This window comes from Thamnophis sirtalis, unplaced genomic scaffold (genome assembly GCF_051295495.1).
Source record: "Thamnophis sirtalis isolate CommonGarterSnake01/CBP01778 unplaced genomic scaffold, rThaSir2_p1.2 scaffold_14, whole genome shotgun sequence".
NCBI classification, from domain to species: Eukaryota; Metazoa; Chordata; class Lepidosauria; order Squamata; family Natricidae; genus Thamnophis; species Thamnophis sirtalis.
In genome coordinates, this window is record NW_028261394.1 from 7,709,652 (window position 1) to 7,733,772 (window position 24,121).

At 44.1% G+C, this 24,121-nt stretch overlaps 1 protein-coding gene across 1 annotated transcript; it reads left to right on the forward strand.

Moving 5' to 3' along the window:
• The first annotated feature begins 662 nt into the window (after positions 1 to 662).
• On the forward strand, positions 663 to 23,197 carry ZP2 (zona pellucida glycoprotein 2). The gene is made up of 16 exons (XM_087729247.1): positions 663 to 789; positions 2,284 to 2,378; positions 3,150 to 3,317; positions 4,258 to 4,302; positions 5,430 to 5,618; positions 7,144 to 7,240; positions 8,284 to 8,465; positions 9,492 to 9,624; positions 11,075 to 11,256; positions 11,863 to 11,954; positions 15,421 to 15,545; positions 16,690 to 16,879; positions 19,092 to 19,230; positions 20,542 to 20,638; positions 22,626 to 22,706; positions 23,050 to 23,197. Exons 1-16 carry the CDS (start codon positions 663 to 665, stop codon positions 23,178 to 23,180), a joined length of 2,073 nt encoding a protein of 690 aa, XP_087585373.1. The 3' UTR covers positions 23,181 to 23,197.
• Positions 23,198 to 24,121: the final 924 nt, after the last annotated feature.

A 24,121-nucleotide genomic window follows, 5' to 3' on the forward strand; every position in this document is an offset into this window, starting at 1 on the left:
AAGTGGGGCGCATGTGGGGGGATGCATGTGTGGAGGGGCGCGCATGCATTGCATCTTGGGGGTTCATGCGCCCCCCAGTTTTGGGCCTGGAAAGCTGCCTGCACCAACCTGGAACCTAAAACCAGGTGTAGGGGCTCTGCCCGAGCCCCCCCCCCCATTTTGGGCCTGGAAGTCATCCTGCACCAACCTGGAAGCTAAAAATGGGTGAGGGGGGTGGGCAGGGGTGCATGCACAGGAAGGGCGCTAACATTGCACTTTGCAGTTTGGGACGCGCGCTTTGGGCACTTGGCACCCAAAAGGTTAACCATCACTGGTATAGAGCTTCCTGCTTGAGCAGGGGGTTGGACTAGAAGACCTCCAAGGTCCCTTCCAGCTCTAGTAACAGAATAACAACAAAGCAACAGAATAATAGAACAACGGCTCTTGATACTCTAGGTCAGTGTTTCTCAACCTTGGCAACTTGAAGATGTCCGGACTTCAACTCCCAGAATTCTGGCTGGGGAATTCTGGGAGTTGAAGTCCGGACATCTTCAAGTTGCCAAGGTTGAGAAACACTGACCTAGGTAATATAGAGCAGGAATTAGCCACAGCTTAATGTCCTGTCGATGTTGCTATAGGTACGGCTCAAATGCTGTGGTCCTATCTTGATCCGTTCTCTGGACATGGGGTATCAAGAAAAGGTGGGCTTATCTTTTATGACAGGTACAGTGTCTTGCCATGATGACCCGTGGCAAATTGGGCTGCCAAAGGAAGTTGCCAACTTGAGCTCCTGGGACATAGACATTCTCGGTACGTTTGATCCAGTGGTGAAATTCAATTTTTTTTACTACCGGTTCTGTGGGTGTGGTGTGGCTTGGTGGGTGTGGCTTGGTGGGCGTGGCAGGGGAAGGATACTGCAAAATCCCCATTCCCTCCCCGCTCCAGGGGAAGGATACTGCAAAAATCTCCATTCCCTCCCCGCTCCAGGGGAAGGATACTGCAAAATCCCCATTCCCTCCCCACTCCAGGGGAAGGATACTGCAAAATCCCCATTCCCTCCCCACTCCAGGAGAAGAATACTGCAAAATCTCCATTCCCTCCCCGCTCCAGGGGAAGGATACTGCAAAATCTCCATTCCCTCCCCGCTCCAGGGGAAGGATACTGCAAAAATCTCCATTCCCTCCCCGCTCCAGGGGAAGGATACTGTAAAATCTCCATTCCCTCCCCACTCCAGGGGAAGGATACTGCAAAATCCCCATTCCCTCCCCACTCCAGGGGAAGGATACTGCAAAATCTCCATTCCCTCCCCACTCCAGGGGAAGGATACTGCTAAATCTCCATTCCCTCCCCACTCCAGGGGAGGGATACTGCAAAATCCCCATTCCCTCCCCACTCCAGGGGAAGGATACTGCAAAATCCCCATTCCCTCCCCACTCCAGGAGAAGAATACTGCAAAATCTCCATTCCCTCCCCGCTCCAGGGGAAGGATACTGCAAAATCTCCATTCCCTCCCCGCTCCAGGGGAAGGATACTGCAAAAATCTCCATTCCCTCCCCGCTCCAGGGGAAGGATACTGTAAAATCTCCATTCCCTCCCCACTCCAGGGGAAGGATACTGCAAAATCCCCATTCCCTCCCCACTCCAGGGGAAGGATACTGCAAAATCTCCATTCCCTCCCCACTCCAGGGGAAGGATACTGCTAAATCTCCATTCCCTCCCCACTCCAGGGGAGGGATACTGCAAAATCCCCATTCCCTCCCCACTCCAGGGGAAGGATACTGCAAAATCCCCATTCCCTCCCCGCTCCAGGGGAAGGATACTGCAAAATCTCCATTTCCACCCTCCTCTGGGGCCAGCCAAAAGTGGCATTGGCCGGTTCTCCGAACTACTCAAAATTTCCGCTACCAGTTCTCCAGACTACTCAAAATTTCCACTACCGGTTCTCCAAACTACTCAAAATTTCCACTACCAGTTCTTCGAACTACTCAAAATTTCCACTACCGGTTCTCCGAACTACCCCAAATTTCCGCTACTGGTTCTCTAGAACCGCCTGGATTTCACCCCTGGTTTGATCCTTCTTCAATTATTGGGACTCTTCTGTTTGAAGTAACGCTTTTGGGAATGGGTTGCGTCTAACTCAATGGCCTTCAAACTTGGCATGTTTTAAGACTTGTGGACTCCAACTCCCAGAATTCCTAAGCTAAAATGACTGGAGGAGGAATTCTGGGAGTTGAAGTCCACAAGTCTTAAAGCTGTCAAGTTTGAAGACTCCCCGGTTTAACCTTCTGGCTGGTTTTTCGACAGATGGCAGTGGAGATGATATGGAAGACTGCCGTTACCAAATTGACTACGGGAAGCAAGTGTTGATGGTTGGGCACCAGAACTGTACCGAAATGGAGGTATGCCCTTGAGGTGCTGTGAATAATGTGGACTGGGGAAGTCTGGAAATTGAAGTCCCCACATCTTAAAACTGCCAAGTTTGAAAATCACCTGGTCTAAAGCAAGGCATCTCCAAACTTGGCAACTTTTAACACTTGTGGACTTCGAGTCTCTCTCACCAATATTATTTTGTATTATTAAATATTTACATCAATTCGTCTTACCGTCAACCCTACAAGAACAATTATTGGCTCTTCTGCTCTCCATACACCATATTTGTACCCTATCCATCACTTTCTTCTCCCTCTCTCCTCCTCCTCCCTACCTCCTTTCTTCCCTCTGTCATCCTTCTCTTCTCTACTTCCCCTTCAGTTCTCCTCCTCCTCTCTCCCCTTTCCACTCCTTTCTCTCCTCTTCCCCCCTCTCTCCTGTCACTCTCTTCTTCTCTTTACCTCTCTCCCCTCTTCTACACTCTTCATCTCATTTACTTGGTGTATTTCAGCCTCTGAGCAAGCTCCATTTTATGTTAATGGTATTTATAATTTAATTTCAATAAACATCTTTAATTTTAACATATATGCTCCTTTTTAAAAAAAAATAATCAGGCACCGTCCAAAACTGGAGATGCCACCCAGTCACACCACTCCAGGTGCAGGGCAATATGTCCTTGACTCTCTGAGAAAGGAATGTTATTTTGACTATAAGGAATGGATCAGTTCCCGAAGTTGCTCCTCAGGAATTCACAACTTCATTAAAAGATGGTGGTTTTTTTTGGCGGTTTCTATTCCCAGGATAACAAGCCGCGCCTGAGATTCAGGTTGCAGTTCAACGATACGGAGGGGGTTCGACCCCAGAATGAAACTTACAGCGTAGACTGCGATGCCCCCCAGGCCGATGAAGCGCGTTCCAACAGTGGCTTCGCCAGTGCTACTACAAACTGCACCAAAAACAACATGGCGGTAAGTGTTGAGGGCAGGGTTGACTGCCACTGCTCTGGTGAACACCTAAGTGCCAAGTACAGCCTTGTGTATAATTTACCCATGTAGTATGGCTTTTACGTTTATCCTTCTCATATTAGTGTCATTATTATTATAAAACTCAGAGCTTCTGCGCCGGAGACAAATTCCTTGTGTGTCTAATCCCACTTGGCCATATAAAGCATTCTATTCTTTATATTATTCTATTCTATTCTATTCTATTCTCTCTTATTCTCTCCTATTCTTATTCCATTCTATTTTCTATTCTATCCTCTCCTATTCTATTCTCTATTCTCTTCCATACTCTCTTCTATATTCTCTTCCATTCTATATTCCCCAGAATAGAATATAGAATTAACTACAATATATACAATTCTTTTATATATTCTACCCTATATTCTATCATATTCTATATTCTATCCTATTCTATATTCTATCCTCTCTATTGTATTCTCTATTCTCTTCTCTGCTCTCTTCTATATTCTCAGAATAGAATATAGAATTCTATACAATATATAGAATTCTTCTATATATTCTACCCTGTATTCTAGCCCATCCTATAATCTATTCCATTCAGTATTCTATCCTATTCTATAATCTATCCTATCCTATATTCTATCCTATTCTAGATTCTATCCTCTCTATTCTCTACTCTCTTCTATATTCTCTTCTATATTCTATCCTATTCTATAATCTATCCTATTCCTATTACTCTACTCTACTCTCTACTCTTACTCCATTCTCATCTATCCCTCTTCTTCCCTCTTCTAATCTCTTTTGTGTTTCTTGCATGGTTTATGTCTCCTGTTGTAGTAGTCCTTGACTTCCAACAGTTCATTTCATGTCCATTCAACTCGATTCTTTTCAACGCATTGCACCGTTTTGCTATTCATGCTCATATCCAAATATCTTCCCCTTGTAGGTTACATTCCCAAGGCTGATTCCCAGTTTTCGGGATGAACTCACGGTATGTAATCCAACTTCCTCCGGCAAGCTAGTTGAATCGCATTTACCAATAAAATAACACTAGGGGGGGGGGAATCTATAATCTGCCCACGTGACTTGGCTCACATTACAGCAGTGATTTATTTGATTGCGGTTGAGCATGTGGTTTAATCACAGCTATTGACACAAAGTGCGGTTTAGTTGGGGGAAATCTGAATCTGTCTCTGAGATTTTAATTAGACTTGGTGATTTTTTCCCTCCAAGTCTTCGAAATGTATCTGTTGGCTGATAATGAAAGCACACAAATTAAGTCTGTTTTTTTTAAGATTGCTGTTTGGAGATTTAAGATTTTAAGAGGTGTCCTTCTGCACAGGTGGTAGAGATTTTTTAACATCTCCGAGGTCCTCTCCAATAAATATCATAATGTCAACATCCAGCTTGAGCATCCAAATAAAAGTCCAGCACCATTTTGCTCCTTAAAAACTGTTTTATTGAATACATTGCATAGTAATCTCAAGGCAAAACTAACTCTGAGATTCCCAGGTGCAGGTTCATAGTATTAAACAATGATTTTCCCAGCCAAACCCCCATGGGAACCATCTGAATCAACATCATACCTATTTAAGATGTCCTTAAAAAGTTTCCAGATTCTCTCAAGCTTCAGTGAAGCAGCAGAAGTTTCATTTGCTGAGCTTGTCTATCAGAAAGCTTGGCAGTTCGGCGGTTCGAATCCCTAGCACCACATAACAGTGAGCTCCCGTGACTTGTCCCAGCTTCTGCCAACAGAAGCAGTTCGAAAGCACGTAAAAAAAAAAAATGCAAGTAGAAAAATAGGGACCACCTTTGGTGGGAAGGGAACAGCGTTCCATGCTCCTTCGGCGTTGAGTCATGCCGGCCACATGCCCACGGAGACGTCTTCGGATAGCGCTAGCTCTTAGGCTTTGAAACGGAGATGAGCACCGCCCCCTAGAGTCAGGGACGATTAGCACATATGTGCGAGGGGAACCTTTACCTTTTAAGCAACATCAAAACAGAATGCTTTTCAAAAGTAGTGTCTGAAATTGGAGAGCTTTCAGATTCTGCAACATGGTTATTGCAAACCTGTCTTGGTCCAAAGATCTTTTCTTAATGTTGTGGCATTTATTTTAGGGTGTCCGGCCTGGAATGGGGTCTCAAGTAGCACCTGGAATGGAGTGGATGGTATCGATCGAGGATAATGGCCAGATCCATCATTTGCTTCTCAGGCAGGCGATTCAACAGGGCTACACTTTCTTTTCCGATGCCACTGATATCATTATCCAAGTCCCGTTTAATGCTAGAGGAGTTGCAGTTTACAAGGTACAAGAAAAGGGGAAATAAGAGCTGTAGGTGCCGGGATACAGGTAGTCCTTGACTTATGACAGTTTGTTTAGCGACTGTTTAGTGAAGTTGCAACAGCATTGAAAATAGTGATCAATGACCGTTTTTCACACTTATGACCGTTGCATCACACACACACACACACACACACACACACACACACACACACACACACACCCCGTGATCAACTTTGAGATACTTGGCAAGTGGCTCATATTTATGATGAGTTCAGTGTCTGGGCTCATGTGAGAGCCGAGGTGGCGCAAGGGTTAAATGCAGCACGGCAGGCTACTTCAGCTGACTGTAGTTCTGCAGTTCAGCTGTTCAAATCTCACCGGCTCAAGGTTGACTCAGCCTTCCATCCTTCCGAGGTGGGTGAAATGAGGACCCAGACTGTGGGGGCGATATGCTGACTCTGTAAACCGCTTAGAGAGGGCTGAAAGCCCTATGAAGCGGTATATAAGTCTAACTGCTATTGCTATCATGTGATCTCCCTTTTTGATCTTCTGACAAAGTCAGTGGGGAAGTGAGATTCATTTAACACCCATGTCACTCATTTAACAACTGCAGTGATTCATTTAACAATGGCAGGAAGAAAAATTGTAAAATGTGGTAAAACTCACAACAGTTTTTACCTACACAATTGAGTGCAAAATTTCCATTGCTAAGTCAAGGACTGCCTATATAAATTCCCCATGTTTGGTATTACTTCTCCAAAACTGAGGTTTGCAGAAAGTGTTTTATTGTTAACGATTGTGGGATTTATGATTTTTTTTTTCTCGTTTTACTAAGGTTTTTAGAATAGGTGGCCTCTACATTGATTGGTTTTTATTTATTTTTTTGTTTTTATCCTGCCTTTATTATTTTATAGGTAACGCAAGGTAGCAAACATTAACTAATATTCCTTTCCCTTGCTATTTTCTCCAATACAACAATCCTGTGAAGTGGGTTGGGATGAGGGAGAGGGACTCGCCCCAGGTCATCTAGCCAAGGTTCATGCTTAAAGTGGAACTAGAACTCTGTCTCCTGGTGATTGGCCCAAAGTCACCCAGCTGGCTTTCATACTAAAGGTGGGACCAGAACTTACCATCTCCTGGTAGGTTTGCTCAAAGTCTCCCAGTTGGCTTTCATGGATAAGGTGGGACTAGAATTCCTGGCCACCTGGTGATTGGCCCAAAGTCACCCAACCTACTTTCATGCTTAAGGTGGGACTAGAACTTACCATCTCCTGGTAGGTTCACTCAACGTCTTCCAGTTGGCTTTCATGACTAAGGTGGGACTAGAACTCTCCGTCTCCTGGTGATTGGCCTGAACTCATCTAACTGACTTCCATGCCTAATGGTAAGGATGTGCTATGAGATAATGGTGATGATGTAGTGATGGGCATCCTTCCACTTTTAATGGTTTGGGGGAAGTGTCAAGATCTGCTTTGGGATTGGCTTATTGGCATAAAAAAATGTTTCTAGAATGTTAAAAGCATGAAACGTTTCTGTGTCTTTTTCAGCAAGATGACCACGTGTTATATACCGTAGCCATCAAGCTAACTTATGGGCCACCAGAGCAGCGCCTGACTCTGGAATCAAGAATGATCTGTGCCCCAGGTGAAAACTTTTGTTTCCAACATTCTGCTTCTAAATCAGACATGGGGATGTTGCCTTCCAACTGGGCGTTCTATCTGTAACTTTTCCATCTTCTTCCTCATACGTTGATTCCTTCTATCCTTTCCTTTAACTTTACTTCATGAAAAAAGACCCATATTTTCCCTTCCTTTCTTAATCCAAGTTTGTTTACTCACAGGGTGGGAAAGTGGGTGAATTGAATTCTGACACCTACACATAGTATGTGTTAGATTTTAAAGTAACGCGACTGCACTTGTATACTGTTGCTCTTTAATTCCACTGTAAAAATAGGACAAGCTGAATATATTAATAGATTGTAGAAATACACCGAAGGGAGGAGTAGAGGGATAGAAGAAAGAGGGGTAGAGAGGGCGGGAGAGAGGACTGGAGGGAGGGGGAGAAGGAAGGGAGGGAGTGTATCAGGAGAGAGGAGTGGTAGAGGGGGAGGGGAAGTAGGGTAGAGGGGAATGATGGAGGGAAGATGGAAAGTTGGAGGGGGGTGAAAGAAAGGGTGTATGGAGGGTCGAAGAGGTACATTGGGTTTTTATTTTTGGGGGTACTGCTGATAAGAGGAATGGCTGTGTTTATTAATGTTATATGGCCCCGGTTATGCACAGTATATATGTGACTGTACGAAAATGAAAATGGAAAATAAAAACACATTTATAAAGACAATTCTGACACCTACAGTTGGCCGAGTTCAGAACACATACAAAACCTGAATGTGATTTGTGGCTTAACATGCTGTGTGTAAATGCACCTATTATGGTTTGTAAATCATGGTTTATGATTAAACATTAGGCCTGAACATAGTAATGGGGTTATTGAACTAACCAGATTGACATAACGAGGTTGGTGCCCATATTATGACAGCCCATATTTTTGGGAGGAGGTATATTATGCAAGCTTCTTATCAGGACTGAAGGTTTTTTTTCTTGAAGAACCTCAACATGAAGAACACCATCAAACATTGGAGAAGAAAAATTGGTTTGGAAAATCTTCAATCTTTCCCCCCAACTTTTCAGGCCCAGCCATCTGTAATTCGACCCACATGATGGTGATCCTCCCAGCTTTCCCAGGAAAATTGACAGCTGTCAGCCTGAATGAGAAGAACATTCCGGTACACCAACTTCAAGCCAATGACATTGGTGTGGATACCAGAAAAGGAGTGAAGTTGTATATTCCCAAAAGTCTCCTGAAAACTCGGGTAAGTTCCTTGAGTTTGAGGACATATTTCTTGAGGGAAATGTTGGGGGAGGTTTGGTGGCTGGGGAATTCTGGGAGTTGAAGTCTACAAGTCTTAAAGTTACCAAGGTTGGAAACCCCTGGTCTTAAAGGTTCAAGAGTTGGCTGGGGAATTCTGGGAATTGAAGTCACCTCTGAAAAGATTCCTGGTTTCAATAACAGTATCTTAGATTGTACCACAATAGGATCATCAGTTCATTAACCATCAGTTCTTTTTTATTTTATTTTTAACTAATTGATAACCCTTGTGGAGTACTGTAAAAGCTGTTACCATGGCAATTCCACTGTGCTGTACAGTGGAAGCCATTTTACAGCAGTACAGTAGAAGCCATTTTAAGGCACAACAGGTTGTATCTTAACAGAACACACACTCTGAGGGGTGTTAGGGTGTCTTACCACCAGAATATTTCTTACTGGAGTCATCTGTGTACCAAGTTTGGTTGAAATTGCTCGAGGCATTCCAGAGTTATGCTGGAACATACACACAGACACACACACACACACACACACACACACACACGCACACTTATATAGATAGATCGATCTACATCAGTGCTTAATGAACATTGCGTTAGAGTCATTTTGCTTATACAGTCCAATATTATTGATACTAATAATAGTAATAACAGTATATTATTTACTGATACTGTATATAATAATAATCTTTCATTATTTACTTGTACATAGTAATATTTTTTTATTTTCTAATTTCTATTTCTATTCTCTAGTGGTTGATAAAACAAATCCCATGTTAAAAAGTATTGGTTAGTGTCAATCTGTCCATCTCTGCACAGTTTAATACCTTTTTGACTGTATTCTCAAGTGTAGGAATATCCTCATTCTTCCAATATTGTGCAGGTACAATTCTCGCCGCTTTGAACACATGTAATATTACATGATTAACCATCAGTTCTAACCATTCCTCTGTCTTAAAGTTTGAAACCCTGATGAAAAGCAGTGGAATAATTTTCTCTCTTGACTTTTCCAGGCCTACAGAGATTATGATTGTTCCGGTTTTCAGTTGTATATCGCACCCTTGATATTGAATTTTGACTATCGTGGGGAAATAGCCACCATGGTGAGCTACCCAGAATGTCCTTGTGTACAAAATGCACCAATAGGTAAGGATTTTAACATCGCTTTTAAAAATAGAACTTCAAATGTGACTGTTCTGACCGAGGCTTCCCGAGAGCATGAAGCAAACTCCTTGTCCCGACAAAGAATCCTTTTATTCCTTGACTGTGAATTCTGCTCATTCACATTCAGCAAAGTCTTTCAAGGGAGGATTTACAGTCAGAGACCTTATCTGTCTTGGAGAGCTGCCAGGCCGATCTCTGTAAAACTTGGCAAGGAGCCTTGGAGAGTCATGAACCAATTAAGCGAACTAATTGTCTCCTGCAAACTCCTCTCCCCTTTCGCTCCTCTATTTCCTCTGGAAGGGGCCATTCATCGTCCACCTGTGGCCTTATTCCCAAGTCGACCCCTGTTCTTTAGCTCTTCCCTTCGTCTGGCCACTCTGCGCATGCACACACTGAGAACAGGCTCCAGCTGTTCTTCTGCCTCACGGATGTCTGACTCTGGAGGCAGCTGATAACTGGCATACGGCTTTGGCCCCCTCTCTGCCTCCGACACAGAGCCCTCATCAGAGCCTTCCCCAGACTCCAGGACTGGCCCATCTTCCTCCCCAACCCTCCTCACTGTCCAAATCTTCTGCCACCTCCATTGACCACTGGTGTGCCACAACTGTGACTTGCAAAAGGGCTAAACATCCTGTTGTAGTTATGGGTCAATCTAACTGAGAACTATCTGTGGTAAAATATGTTCAATAGGTCATAAGTATCTTTGGGAATCCATCATAACTTCAAATGGTCACTAACTGAGAACTCTCTGTGGTAAAATATGTTCAATAGGTCATAAGTATCTTTGGGAATCCATCATAACTTCAAATGGTCACTAACTGAGAACTCTCTGTGGTAAAATATGTTCAATAGGTCATAAGTATCTTTGGGAATCCATCATAACTTCAAATGGTCACTAACTGAGAACTATCTGTGGTAAAATATGTTCAATAGGTCATAAGTATCTTTGGGAATCCATCATAACTTCAAATGGTCACTAACTGGGAACTATCTGTGGTAAAATATGTTCAATATGTCATAAGTATCTTTGGGAATCCATCATAACTTCAAATGGTCAGTAACTGAGAACTATCTGGTAAAATATGTTCAATAGGTCATAAGTATCTTTGGGGAATCCATCATAACTTAAAATGGTCACTAACTGAGAACTCTCTGTGGTAAAATATGTTCAATAGGTCATAAGTGGGGAATCCATCATAACGTTGAATGGTGACTAAGTGACACCTAACTGTACTAAAAAAAGGGGGGCCAAAATCAGACATTGTTGATGTTCCTTAGTTGGGTAATGAAATGTCTGCCACCAACTGACCAACTTCTCCCTCGAAGAGGACCAGAAACTTCCCGATTCCACCCTAAGTGACAGAGGTTCCTCTTCAGTTGCATTCATTGTGGCTTCCCATGGTGTGTGACCTGATCCCCAACTTCCTTACAGTCACCATTTGCACTCAAGACGGACACATGGATTTCGAGATAGCGAGCAGCAGTACGAAACCGGACTTGAACCTGGATAACCTCAGGCTCAGAGACCCAAGCTGTGGACCCATCTCCTGGTCGGCTTCCAGAGACCGAGTCCACTTCCGTGTGCCGCTGAACGATTGCGGGACCACACTGAAGGTGAGTTCCTCCTTCCGATGGACCCGGTTGGTTTCCCCTGCTTCACCGATGCAACCTGTCCTTGAATTAGGACCGCAATTGAGCCCCAGAGGTTTGTTGCTAAGCGAGACAGCTGTTAAAAGTGCATTTTGCCTTCCTTGCCACCGTCGTTAAGTTAGTAGCACGGTTCTTAAGTGAATCTGGCTTTCCCATGTTGATTTGGCAAAAGGGGAATCCCATGACCCCAGGATATTGCAACCGTCGTAAAAAATCAGTTGGCAAGTGTCTGAATTTTGCTGACTTGACCACAAGGGTGTTGCAGAGTGGCACGGTGGCCTAGAGATGGCGCTCTCACCTCACAATTAGGAGGCTGTGAGTTTGATCCTAGGTAGAAGCAGATATTTCTCTCTCTGCCGAATATAACTCCGCATTGGTGACAGGAAGGGCATTTGGCCAGTAAACACCCTGCTAGCTCCATTCAGGGATTAAAGGGTCGTTAAATGATGATGATGACCACAGGGGTGTTGCTATGGACGTAAGTGTGAAAAACGGTCATAAGTCACTTTTTCAGTGCCATTGTAACTTTGAAGGTTGTAACCCGAGGACTTATTTGGACCCTTTTTGCAGGTTGTTGGTGAGAAGATGGTTTATGAAAATGAAGTGAGTTCCTTTTGGCCAGATCAACCCCCACGCTGGATCTCAAGAGATAGTGATTTCAGGTGAATCCGGCTTGGCTTTTAGGGGACGATCAAGATACCTTAATTTTCTGTGGGTATTTGTGCTTTTCCCATTCGGGCCCAATTCCAGAAAAATTGTGGAGTTGCAAAGTGTTGCTCAACACAACGGTGGTTAGGATTTGCAATGCTTTCTTTTTGCCAATAGGCATGGATGATAAATGCAATAAAAAAAAATGATTTTGCCCATCGGCCCAGCTGCCGTTCAATAACTTTGGAAGCGACGGATCAAATTTAAATTCCGGGTTTATCACTCCGTGCAAAGCTCATTGTTTTTGAAACTTGCGCAGACAATATTAATAAGAGTTTATGCCCTTGACCTAAATGATGTCACATTGCTGTAGCTGTATAATCCGGGATTGAATGAATATCTTCTCCCCGCTCTTGCTTGGCTCACGATGGAAAGCCAGATAACAAAAAGAAATTTCAGAAAAAACCCAACTCCTGATTTAAAACAATCATCACTGGATAAGATAGTACGACACTGCCTTGTACGTGGCAATTTCTTCAAACCATCCTTCTGCATTTTCAGTTAGGATGATCATTTAAAGCCGAGTTTTCCTGCTATTGTGTAAATCGTGCATTTGAATGCACGCTAATTTTTAGGCTGGGCAGGCAGCTGGCTTTTGTTTAACCCATTAAGCCGAAATTCACTTTACGAATGAGGGTGATGTGTAAACCCAGTCACGTAAGAAATAGGCTACAGTTCTTCAAATAGGAAAGGGCAAGGCTAATAGAATTGAAGCAGGGGAAGTTTTCGTACTTTTCCCATCCCTTAATTGACTGTGAAATGAGATTCTGCAGATCTGAGTGGGTGGAGTGGATTAAGACGAGACCTTTTGACTAAAACAACATTAGAAGACATGAAACTCTGTCTGAATCTTGGCAGGGAAAAAAATAAATCTTTGAATGCAGATCAATTGGCAATGGCAATAGCATTTACCATGCTTATATATCGCTTCGTAGTGCTTTTCCAGCTCCCTCTAAGCGGTTTGCAGAGTCAGCCTCTTGCCCCCAACAATCTGGGTCCTCATTTTACTCACCTCGGAAGGATAGAAGGCTGAGTCGACATTGAGCCAGTCAGGATCGAACTCCTGGCAGTGGGCAGACTTGTTAAAATGGTGGCACACTGGTCAGAATGCAGTACTGAAGCTAATTCTGCTGACTGCCCACTGCCAGCAGTTCAATCGTGACTCAAAGTTGACTCAGCGTTTCATCTTTCCGAGGTGGGTAAAATGAGGACCCAGATTGTTAGGGGAAAGAGGCTGACTTGCGTCCATTTGTAGGAAACTTGGAGCCGGTTTTTCAGCTCTGAAGAATAGCTGATGAAGCTTCTTGGATGAGAAGCGAAACGTTTTCTAAAAAAATTTTTTTTTCCTCTTGAAATAAAATCACCTCTGAAGCGGTATATAAGTCTAAGTGCTTCTTCTGCTCTGGAGCCGGGACCTCTGGGACAAGATTTCTGGGTTCCACCACAAAACCGTGTTCGACTAAACCGCGCTCGACGAAACCGCGTAGCTGACGTCATCAACAGGGCGACAACAGTGCGGAGACAGAAGCACGCTGTAAACACTAAACCTAAAATTAACCCCTCAACCTAAACCTAACCCCCCTAAACCTAATCCTAAACCTAACCCTAAACCTAACCCTTAACCTAACCCTAACCCTAACCCTTAACCTAACCCTTAACCTAACCCTAACCCTAACCCTAACCCTTAACCTAACCCTAAACCTAACCCTTACCTTAAGTTGAATCGGCTTGCTTTCAAAGCGCTATTTAAAGCGCCCTTCTTTCTCCGCGCTCACTGTTGTCGCCCTGTTGATGACATCAGCGACGCAGTTTAATCGGGCGCGGCTTAGTCGAGCGCGGTTTTGTCGTGCCACGGATTTGTGCAGGTTCAGAGAAGCAGAGGAAGGAGGAAGACTGGCCGATGTAAGAGAAACAAATTTCAGAGCTTAAAAAGTTTTCCATTGGTAATAGGTATAGTTAAATAAAAATTGATAACGATAGCAATGTATATAATGTTGAGCTGTTATGATAAGTAATAATTGGATATGAGAAGGGAAGGTTAGAAATATTTTTGGACTATATATAAAGATTATTAATAACAATAATAATTATAATAAAAAAACAAAACTATATACAGTTAAATTTTAACTAATAGGGGGGAAATGCTATGATATAGGATGTAGTTAAATAAAGAAAGGATAATGATAATAAATTATATACATGGAGGATTAGAAAACTCTGGTATTAAATATTATGGATGTTTAGCTGAAACAGGATATGAGGACTTAATGTTAATGGAGGATTTTATAAATAAGTAAATGAAATGCCAGCATGTGGTTATGGATTGAATCTTGGTATACTTAAGGATGAAGGATGTTTAAATAACTGTAGTCGAATAAAAGTGGAGGTATGATGATGTTAATATAGTAAATATTTGAATTAAGATATTTGAATTAATATGAATTATATTTGATGACGGTGGAAGAGATGCACAAAAGCTTTTTGTAACCAGCTGATATACTTTTTACAATATATGTTTGTTTTGAAAATAAATAAATAAATAAATTATTTAAAAAAAAACCAATTTCAGAATTAAAAAAATAAAAGTTTTCCGGAGCTAAGCTAGAGGCTAAACGTCACTCGGAATACGGAGGACGGAAAGAATGGAGGGGAAAGCTATCGGTGAGAGAGTACTGAGACCAAGAAGAACTTTGTTAATAAATTTGGAATTGGAAAAACCTAAAGCTACAAAGAAAAATGGGAAGATCAGGAAAATTAGAATATGGACTTCGAACTTTTGGTTCGACTACCGACAAGATAGAGCCGAGGTGGCGCAGTGGTTAAATGCAGCACTGCAGGCTACTTCAGCTGACTGCAGTTCTGCAGTTCGCCTGTTCAGATCTCACCGGCTCAGGGTTGACTCAGCCTTCCATCCTTCCGAGGTGGGTAAAATGAGGACCCGGATTGTTGTTGGGGGCAATATGCTGACTCTGTAAACCGCTTAGAGAGGGCTGGAAGCCCTATGCAGCGGTATATAAGTCTAACTGCTATTGCTATTGCTAAGATTTGACAAATTAGCGATCTGATTACATAAAGGAACAATAAAAGCCACATTTGGGAGAGAGGAGACATAACACCATCTTGAAACAAAGGAATAGAAGAGGGTGTGGTCCGTCTTTTTACTTGACTCTATTTTGTTCACACTGGAAGAAAATATAGAACAATATTTGATAAGTGATGTCGAGGTTCCAAAGCAGGAATGGGGGGAGGGGGGTGAAGAAAGCCTCTCAAAGGGGACCCTCCCCAGTTCTTTGGTAAGTAAAGGCGAGGGAGGGGAGAGATGCGTTCAGATTTTCAAGATAACCTCACCATAATGGTAGCATTAGTACACAGGTTTTTGGTTATCTGTCCAGAGCTGAAATGACTCAATTTTTCTTCCAGGTTGACCGTGATTTGCTCGTACGAGAGTGCCGATACTTCCTTGAACGTCAGGATAAACACTCTCCCACCCCCTCAGCCTGCAATCAACCAAGGTCCGCTTTCTCTTCTTCTCCTCATTTATCCAGGTGAGCAATTTTAATTCATGACTGCGTGGTGGGAGATATTTCTTCATTGCAGTTTTTACACCTTATTGTCTCCAATATCTAGAGCAGTCTTTCTCAGCCTTGGCATCCTTAAAGATGAGTGGACTTCAACTCCCAGAATTCCCAGCATGGCTGACTGGAGGGGGATTCTGGGAGTTTAAGTCCACCTCCCTTAAAGTTGCTAAGATGAAGAAACACTGATTTTAGAGAACCGGGTTCTTGGTTTAGGAAACCGCTTGCCACGGTGGCGCAGTGGTTAGAGTGCAGTACTGCAGGCTAGTTCTGCTGACTGCAGTACTGCCTGCAATTCGGCCGCTCGAATTTTGACGTGATACAGATTAAGAGAGTTGGAAGGGACCTTATAGGTCATCTTGTCCAACCCCCGCCCAAGTAGGAGACCCTACACCATTTCTGACAGATGGCAGTCCAGTCTCTTCTTGAAAGCTTCCGGTGATGAAGCTCCCGCAACTTCTATTCCATTGGTTGATTGTTCTCACAGTCAGAAAATTTCTCCTTATTTCCAGGTTGAATCTCTCCTTGTTCATTTCCATCCATTATTTCTTGTCTGGCCCGCAGGGGCTTTGGAAAATAGCTTTCCCCCCTTCCCCTCTGTGGTACCCCCTAAAATATTGGAACGCTGCTATCATGTCTCCCCTGGTCCTTTTCTAAACTAGAGTTGCCTGCCCAGTTCCTGCAACTGTTCTTCATATGTTTTAGCCTCCAGTCCTTTGATCATCTTAAATAGAATGCAGGGGTGGGTTTCTCGCCCCGTTCCAACCGGTTCGGTTGGAACGGGGCCGGCGGCGTCCTCGTGCATGCGCGCAGTGCACGCCTGCGTACTAGCGCCTGTGCGATGCTCCAGCTGCTCCTGGAGGATCGCGCAGCCGCTGTATGCGTTCTGCGCATGCGTGGAAGCGCAGAACTCGTCAAAATCGGGTAAGAAATGCGGGCGGGCGGGTGGATCCTTCGGCGTTCCCGGAAGTTACTTACTTCCGGGTTCGCCGACCAACCAGTTCACGGGGACTGCCACGAACCGCCTGAAACCCACCCCGGATAGAATGCCCCACCAGATTTGACAAACCTGGGCAGGAAGGAGCAGCTGCAGAGATGGTTCCTTATTTTGCAGATGAGTCCTACTCGATTCCTTACGACGAGGACCAGTATCCACTTGTGAAATACCTGCGGCAGCCCATTTTCCTGGAGGTTCAAGTACTTCACCGAAATGACCCAAACATCCACTTAATGCTGGAGAATTGCTGGGCTACTCTGGCCTTAGAGCCCGCGTCTTTGCCACGCTGGAACATTGTGGTTGATGGGTAAATAGCCTTTGTTTTCTTTCTTTTTTATTTCCGTACTTCACTTGTACGCTGCCTTTATGATTTTTTTAACAAATAACTCGTATTTGTAAACCGATCCAACGCGCTTTCCCCCCCTCCTATTTCCCCCACAACAACCTTGTGAGGTGGGTTGGACTGAAAGAGAGGGACTGGCCCAAAGTCAGCCAATGGGTTTTCATGCCTAAGGCGGGACTAGAACTCATCATCTTCTAGTGATTGGCCCAAAGTCAGCCAATGGGTTTTCATGCCTAAGGCGGGACTAGAACTCATCATCTTCTAGTGATTGGCCCAAAGTCAGCCAATGGGTTTTCATGCCTAATTGTGGGACTAGAACTCACCGTCTCCCGGTGATTGGCCCAAAGTCACCTCACTGGTTTTTATGCCTAATTGTGGGACTAGAACTCACCATCTCCCGGTGATTGGCCCAAAGTTGCCCCACTGGTTTTTGTGCCTAATTGTGGGTCTAGAATTCACCGTCTCCCGGTGATTGGCCCAAAGTCACCTCACTGGTTTTTATGCCTAATTGTGGGACTAGAACTCACCGTCTCCCGGTGATTGGCCCAAAGTCACCCCACTGGTTTTTATGCCTAATTGTGGGACTAGAACTCACCGTCTCCCGGTGATTGGCCCAAAGTCACCCCACTGGTTTTTATGCCTAATTATGGGACTAGAACTCACCGTCTCCCGGTGATTGGCCCAAAGTCAGCCAATGGGTTTTCATGCCTAAGGCGGGACTAGAACTCACCGTCTCCTGGTGATTGGCCTAAAATCATCCAACTGGTTTTCATGTCTAAGGCGGGACTAGAACTCCCCATCTCCTGGTGATTGGCCCAAAGTCATCCAACTAGTTTTCATGCCTACGGCGGGATTGAACACAAGGCCTCCCCATTTTCTAGCTTGGTACCTAAACCACTAGATCAACCTTTCATGCTGGGAAAAGTCCAGGGGAAAGAGTCTTGAGCCTCTCCCCAAACCAATCACGATAAAACCCTGACCGGGTTGAACATGCAACCAGGTTTATGTTGTTTAAAGGCAGGCGTTGCATTTCCACCTGATCCAATTAAGGAACCCCAGTATGAATGCAGCTGGAGAACTGCCCACTAGCAGGGCACGCATTCACACTGAGGGTGTGGCAGGAACCTTGTGCAAAAAAGGTTGTGTGGATTGCAGAACCGTGAATTACGCAGCACATTGTCCAATCATCCACTGCCATGTTGGCAGCTTCCACCCATTCAGTTCCGGTCAGGTTCAGAGGTGCAGAGGCAAAGGATGACCTTGGCTTTCTAGAAAGAATGTTGTTATGGCTACATATCATCTAACTCCATACAATTCCCCCCTCCTATTTTCCCACAAAGATTGTAATAATACAGCCACTTCCGGAAGACGAGGATGATAATAATAATAATTATTATTATTTTTATCACAATTGTATCACAGCGGCCAGTTGTTTTGCCGGATCTGGCATTGATTACTAGTCGGGCCCCACCCAGGGGCCTAGGACGTCATAACGTATTTTCGTAATATGCGTGCAGATCCAAGCAGTGCGGCTTTTTGCATTTGACTGATGGTGATTTTGTCAATTTTTAACTGTTTTAAATGTAATTCCAGTGCTTTTGGAATAGCACCCAGTGTGCCAATTACCACTGGAATTACCACTGCTGGTTTGTGCCATAGTCATTGAATTTCAATTTTTAAGTGTTGGTATTTTGCTATTATTTCATGTTCCTTCTCGGCGACCCTGCTATCACCTGGTATTGCGATGTCTATGATTGTGACCTTATTTTTCTCAACCAGTGTGATGTCTGGTGTATTATGCGCCAGTATTTTGTCTGTTTGTATGCGAAAATCCCACAAGATCTTGACCATCTGATTTTCGGTGACTTTTTCAGGCTGATGTTCCCACCAGTTTGTTGCTGTTTTAATATTATAATTTTTGCACAAATTCCAATGGATCATTTGTGCTACTGAATTGTGCCGCGATTTATAATCAGTCTGCGTGATTTTTTTACAGCAGCTGAGTATGTGATCTATTATTATTATTATTATTATTATTATTATTATTATTATCATCATCATTGAAAATATATAGTATAGCTCTGCTGGTTGCTTCTAACCTACCCCTGTAGGTTTTCCAACAAGAGGGGGAAAAAACCTGAACATTTTATTAACACTAATTTGCTTCTTTTCATAGATGCGAGTACGAACTTGACAATTACAAAACCATCTTTCACCCAGTCGGCCCGGCGGTCAGTTACGCGAATTTCCGCCAAAGATTTGAAGTGAAGGCATTTGCTTTTGTCTCCGACGGTGGCAAAGCTCTGTCCAACCTCGTGAGTTGCCGCTGAAAACCCTTGCCAGATTCAGTTCTTCCTGCTGGAACTGGAGCAGTAATTGGAAAATTGCTTCTGTAATTTGACCAGCCCATTTAGAAACTTCCCCCTCCTTCCCATTATTCTTGGTGTAGGTCCCCAGAATTCTCTCCCTCATTACTAACAGAGTCATTCGCATGATTGCTGAAAATTGCTGATGGAATTTGCTATGCTTTTACTGCAGAAAATTGAACACGGGTGGTCCTCAAACTTCTAATCGTTTATTTAACGGCCAAAGTTACAAGGGCATTAAAAATTAACTTATGGCTATTTTTGGCCAGGGGAGCTGGCAGCAGATTCGGACAGTGAGAAGGTTGGGGAGGAACATGGGCTGGTTGTGGAGTCTGGGGAAGGCTCTGATGAGGGCTCTGTGTTGGAGGCAGAGAGGGGGCCAGGGCCATATTCCAGTTATCAGTTGCCTTCAGAATCAGACATCAGTGAGGCAGAGGAACAGTTGGAGCCTGTTCCCAGTGTGTGCATATGCAGAGAGTTGCCAGACGAAGGGAACGGCTAAAGAATAGGGGTCAACTTGGGAGGAAGGCCACCGGTGGACGATGAATGGCCCCTCCCAGAGGAAATAAAAGAGGAGCAAAAGGGGAGTGGAGTTTGCAGGAGACAATTAGTTCGCTTCATTGGTTCGTGACTCTCCGAGACTCCTTGCCAGGTTTTGCAGAGATCCTCCTGGCAGCTCTCCAAGCCAGATAAGGTCTGTGACTGTAAATCCTCCCTTGAAAGACTTTGCTGGATGTGAAGGAGCAGAATTCACAGTCAATGAATAAAAGGGTTTTTTGCCGGGACCAGGAGTTGGCTTCATGCTCTCGGGAAGCCTCGGTTAGAACATGTTGCAGCATCTCCGCAGTCGCGTGATCAAAATTTGGACACAACTGACTCATTTTTATGACGGTCGTAGTGTCCCGGGGTCACAGGAGCCTCTTGTGTGACCTCCTGACAAGCAAAGTCCATGGGGTTACTAAGGCGGATTCGCTTAACAACTGTGTTATTAACTGAACAACTGTACGTTTGTTACGAACAGTTGTAAAATGGGGCAGGATTCGTTTATCAGCTGCCTCACTTAGAAACTTAGGAATTTGGGGCTAAATTGTGGTCATTAAGTTGAGGACTACCTGTATAGCAGTTAATGAAATATTCAGCTTTGTTCTTGGGAGGAAGCTGAATAAATTCGTTGTAAATGTGGAATAGCTCTGTCTTTTGCCTTTTAGTTGATCGTAGTTGACAGGAGCTGGTGGGCTGACAATTCTCCTCTTCTCTTAGGTTTATTTTCACTGCAGCGTTATCATCTGCGATAGACAAAATCCAGATTCACCCTTGTGTTCTTCCCGGTGTCCCCGTTTTTCCAGGAAACGACGAGGTAAGGGGTTCTCCACTTTCTAATGGAGAATAGAAAGTTCTCCATTGAGATAAAGACCAAAAGGGGACATTAGAAGGATCAAATGTATGGCTAAGCTAGCGCGTCCTTCAAATTTGTTTTCCGCATTTGACTCCAACCTGATTTCTTAATGTTTCTCAACCTTGACAACTTTTTAAGACAGGCGGACTTCAACTCCCACGATTCCCCAGCCAGCATTCCCCAGCCAATTCTGGGAATTGAAGTCCACACCTCTTAAGAGAGCCAAGGTTGAGAAAGACTTTTCTAGATGAGTTAATATTCTAAGCCACCCAGATTTACCCTGTGGCAGGGTAGATCAGACAGGCGGACAGATAGATGAGAGCAGTGTGGTGGCCTAGTGGTGAAGACGCTCGCCTCCCATTCAGGAAGGTTGAGAGTTCAATCCTAGGTAGCGGCAGATATTTCTTTCTTGTGTTCAAAGAAAAAAAATATCTGCTGTAAACTCTTATGTGGTGTCAGGAAGGGCATCTGGCCAGTAAATGTAGTTCCATCCAGTAGCCCTAGCTCTACCCTGAATTAAGGGATTACAGGGTCTTAAAAAGGGATAGGTGGGTGGGTGGGTGGGTGGGTGGGTGGGTGGGTAGATGGATGGATGGATGGATGGATGGATGGATGGATAGATAGATAAAGAGGGGTGGGTTCCTGCCAGTTCTAACCTCTTCTATAGAAGAGGTTCCACAAATCTACAGTGCCATTTAGAACCAGTTCCAGCTCCCTCCCCCCCCGCCCGTCCGCACATCATCAAGATGAAGAGCGAGAGGAGGAATTCTGGGAGTTGAAGTCCACAAGTCTTAAAGCTGTCAAGTTTGAACACCGCTGGGTTTTTTTTCTAAAGGGTTAGGGGTGCCAGGGTTTGTAACTTGACAGCTTTAAGACTTGTGTGCTTCAAATGCCAGAGTTTCTGAGCCAACATGACTGGAGGAGGAATTCTGGGAGTTGAAGTCCACAAGTCTTAAAGCTGTCAAGTTTGAACACCCCTGGGGTTTTTTTCTAAAGGGTTAGGGGTGCAAGGGTCTTGTAACTTGACAGCTTTAAGACTTGCGTGCTTCAAATGCCAGAGTTTCTGAGCCGACATTTTGGTTGCTAAGCAAGAGTGTTGTTAAGTGAGGTTCACCACATTTTACCAGTTGGTCACGCCCACCCAGTCACATGGCTGGCAAGCCACTCCCACTCGGTCACATGGCCAGCAAGCCACTCCCACAAAGCAGGCCACACCTACAGAAGAAGTTCTAAAAGATTTTGAAACCCATCACTGGATGGATTGATGGATGGATGATAAATGGATGATAGATGGATGATAGATGGATGATAGATAGATGATAAATAGATAGATAGATTGATTGATAGATTGATAGATTGATAGATTGATAGATTGATAGATGATTGATAGATGATTGATAGATGATTGATAGATGATAGATAGATGATAGATAGATGATAGATAGATGATAGATAGATGATAGATAGATGATAGATAGATGATAGATAGATGATAGATAGATGATAGATGATAGATAGATGATAGATAGATGATAGATAATAGATAGACGATAGATGATAGATAGACGATAGATAGGTAGGTAGGTAGATAGATAGATGATAGATAGATTGATAGATTGATAGATGATTGATAGATGATTGATAGATGATTGATAGATGATTGATAGATGATAGATGATAGATAGATGATAGATAGATGATAGATAATAGATAGACGATAGATGATAGATAGACGATAGACGATAGATAGATGATAGATAGGTAGATAGGTAGATAGGTAGGTAGGTAGATCGATCGATCGATCGATCGATAGATAGATAGATAGATAGATAGATAGATAGGGGTGCTGAATCCCTAACAATTCTGGGAGATGAAATCCCATCGTACCAAAAGTTGGCTTTTTGGATGAATAGTCTTATGGCAACAAAACACCATTTTCTGCCTGCAGCAGAGGCAACGGAAAAGACCGCAGTTGTGACTCTGCCGCATGCTGTCATTTTGGTACCCGAGGAGGAATTTAAGATGCAAGGTACGTTGTCCTTAATTATTGCAGCAAAAGGGTCCGTTAGGCTTTTGGGGGCCCTCTGGGAGCCAAGTTATTCGAATACAGGAGAGGGTGGAAGTAGCCCTTTGCTTTGAAAGTCGAGAAGGGGTGAACGAGACACGAATTCCATAGCTGGAGGCTTTTTTAAAAGAAGAGGCTGGACAGCTGTTGGTCCAGAATGGGGTAGGGTATCTCCGTGCCTGGGGCAAGGGGGTTGGACTAGATGACCTCAAAAGGCCCCTTCCAGCTCTGTTCCTCTGTTACTCACAGGTCTCTTTGCCGTTCATATTCTCACCTTGTAAATCACCTTTTGGTATCCTTCCCGCAGGCCAGCAGAAGTTGAGCATCAAGGTGTGGATCGCTGTTTCTTCGATAACGGTGTTTGGCCTTTTGGCTACCATTGTGGTGGTCCTGGTTTGGTTAGTCCGACGGCGGAAAGGATCTGGCTTGATCAATTAAATAAAAAGATTCCCCTAGTTCCTAAGGTGTGTGGGTGGAATGATTTCATGAATGAGCCATGGTGGCGCAGTGGTTAAGAGTGCAGTGCTGCAGGCTACTTCTGCTGACTGCCGGCTGCCTACAATTTGGCAGTTCAAATCTCACCAGGTTGAAGGTTGACTCGGCCTTCCATCCTTCTGAGGTGGGTAAGATGAGGGCCCAGATTGTTGGGGAGCAATGTGCTGAATCTGCGTGACCCGACAAAACCGTGTCGCTAAAACCGCGATGTCATCAACACGCCGACAACAGCGCATCGACAGAAGGGCAATTTAAGGGCAATTTAAGTTAAGGTAAGGGTTAGGTTTAGGGTTAGGTTTAGGGTTAGGGTTAGGTTTAGCGTTACGTTTAGGGTTAGGGTTAGGTTTAGCCTTAAGTTTAGGGTTAGCGTTAGGTTTACAGCGCGCTTCTTTGGCGCGCTGCTGTCGGCGCGATTCAGCGCTCATTCATCGGCGTGGTTTAGAACTCGCCGTTTTATCACCGCGGTTTAGTCGGTCGCGCTTTTGTCGGTCGCCCTTTTGTCGGTGAACCCTGACTCTGTAAACCCCTTAGAGAGGGCTGTAAAGTTTAAGTGCTATTGCTATTGCTAAGCCATGACATAATGGCTTGGTGGCCACTTTTTATGCCATGTGAGAGAACCCATCCAGTTATGACTTCCCTAATCAGGGACCGTAAGAAACAACATGGGTAAGATCCAGACCCACCAGGCGTTCAAAATTTGGGGGACTGCATGCTAGTCTTTTCTTCTTCTGCCTTTTAATTCTCTTGTAACGCTCTTAATTCTCTGAGATAAATTCCTGCTTAACCGTCTCTCTTAAATTGGTTCTTCAAAGGGTTGAGCTTTTCCTCCTCCCTGCGTTTGCCAAAAAGCAACTCTTTGATCCTGGGCCGAAGAGAGATGCTTT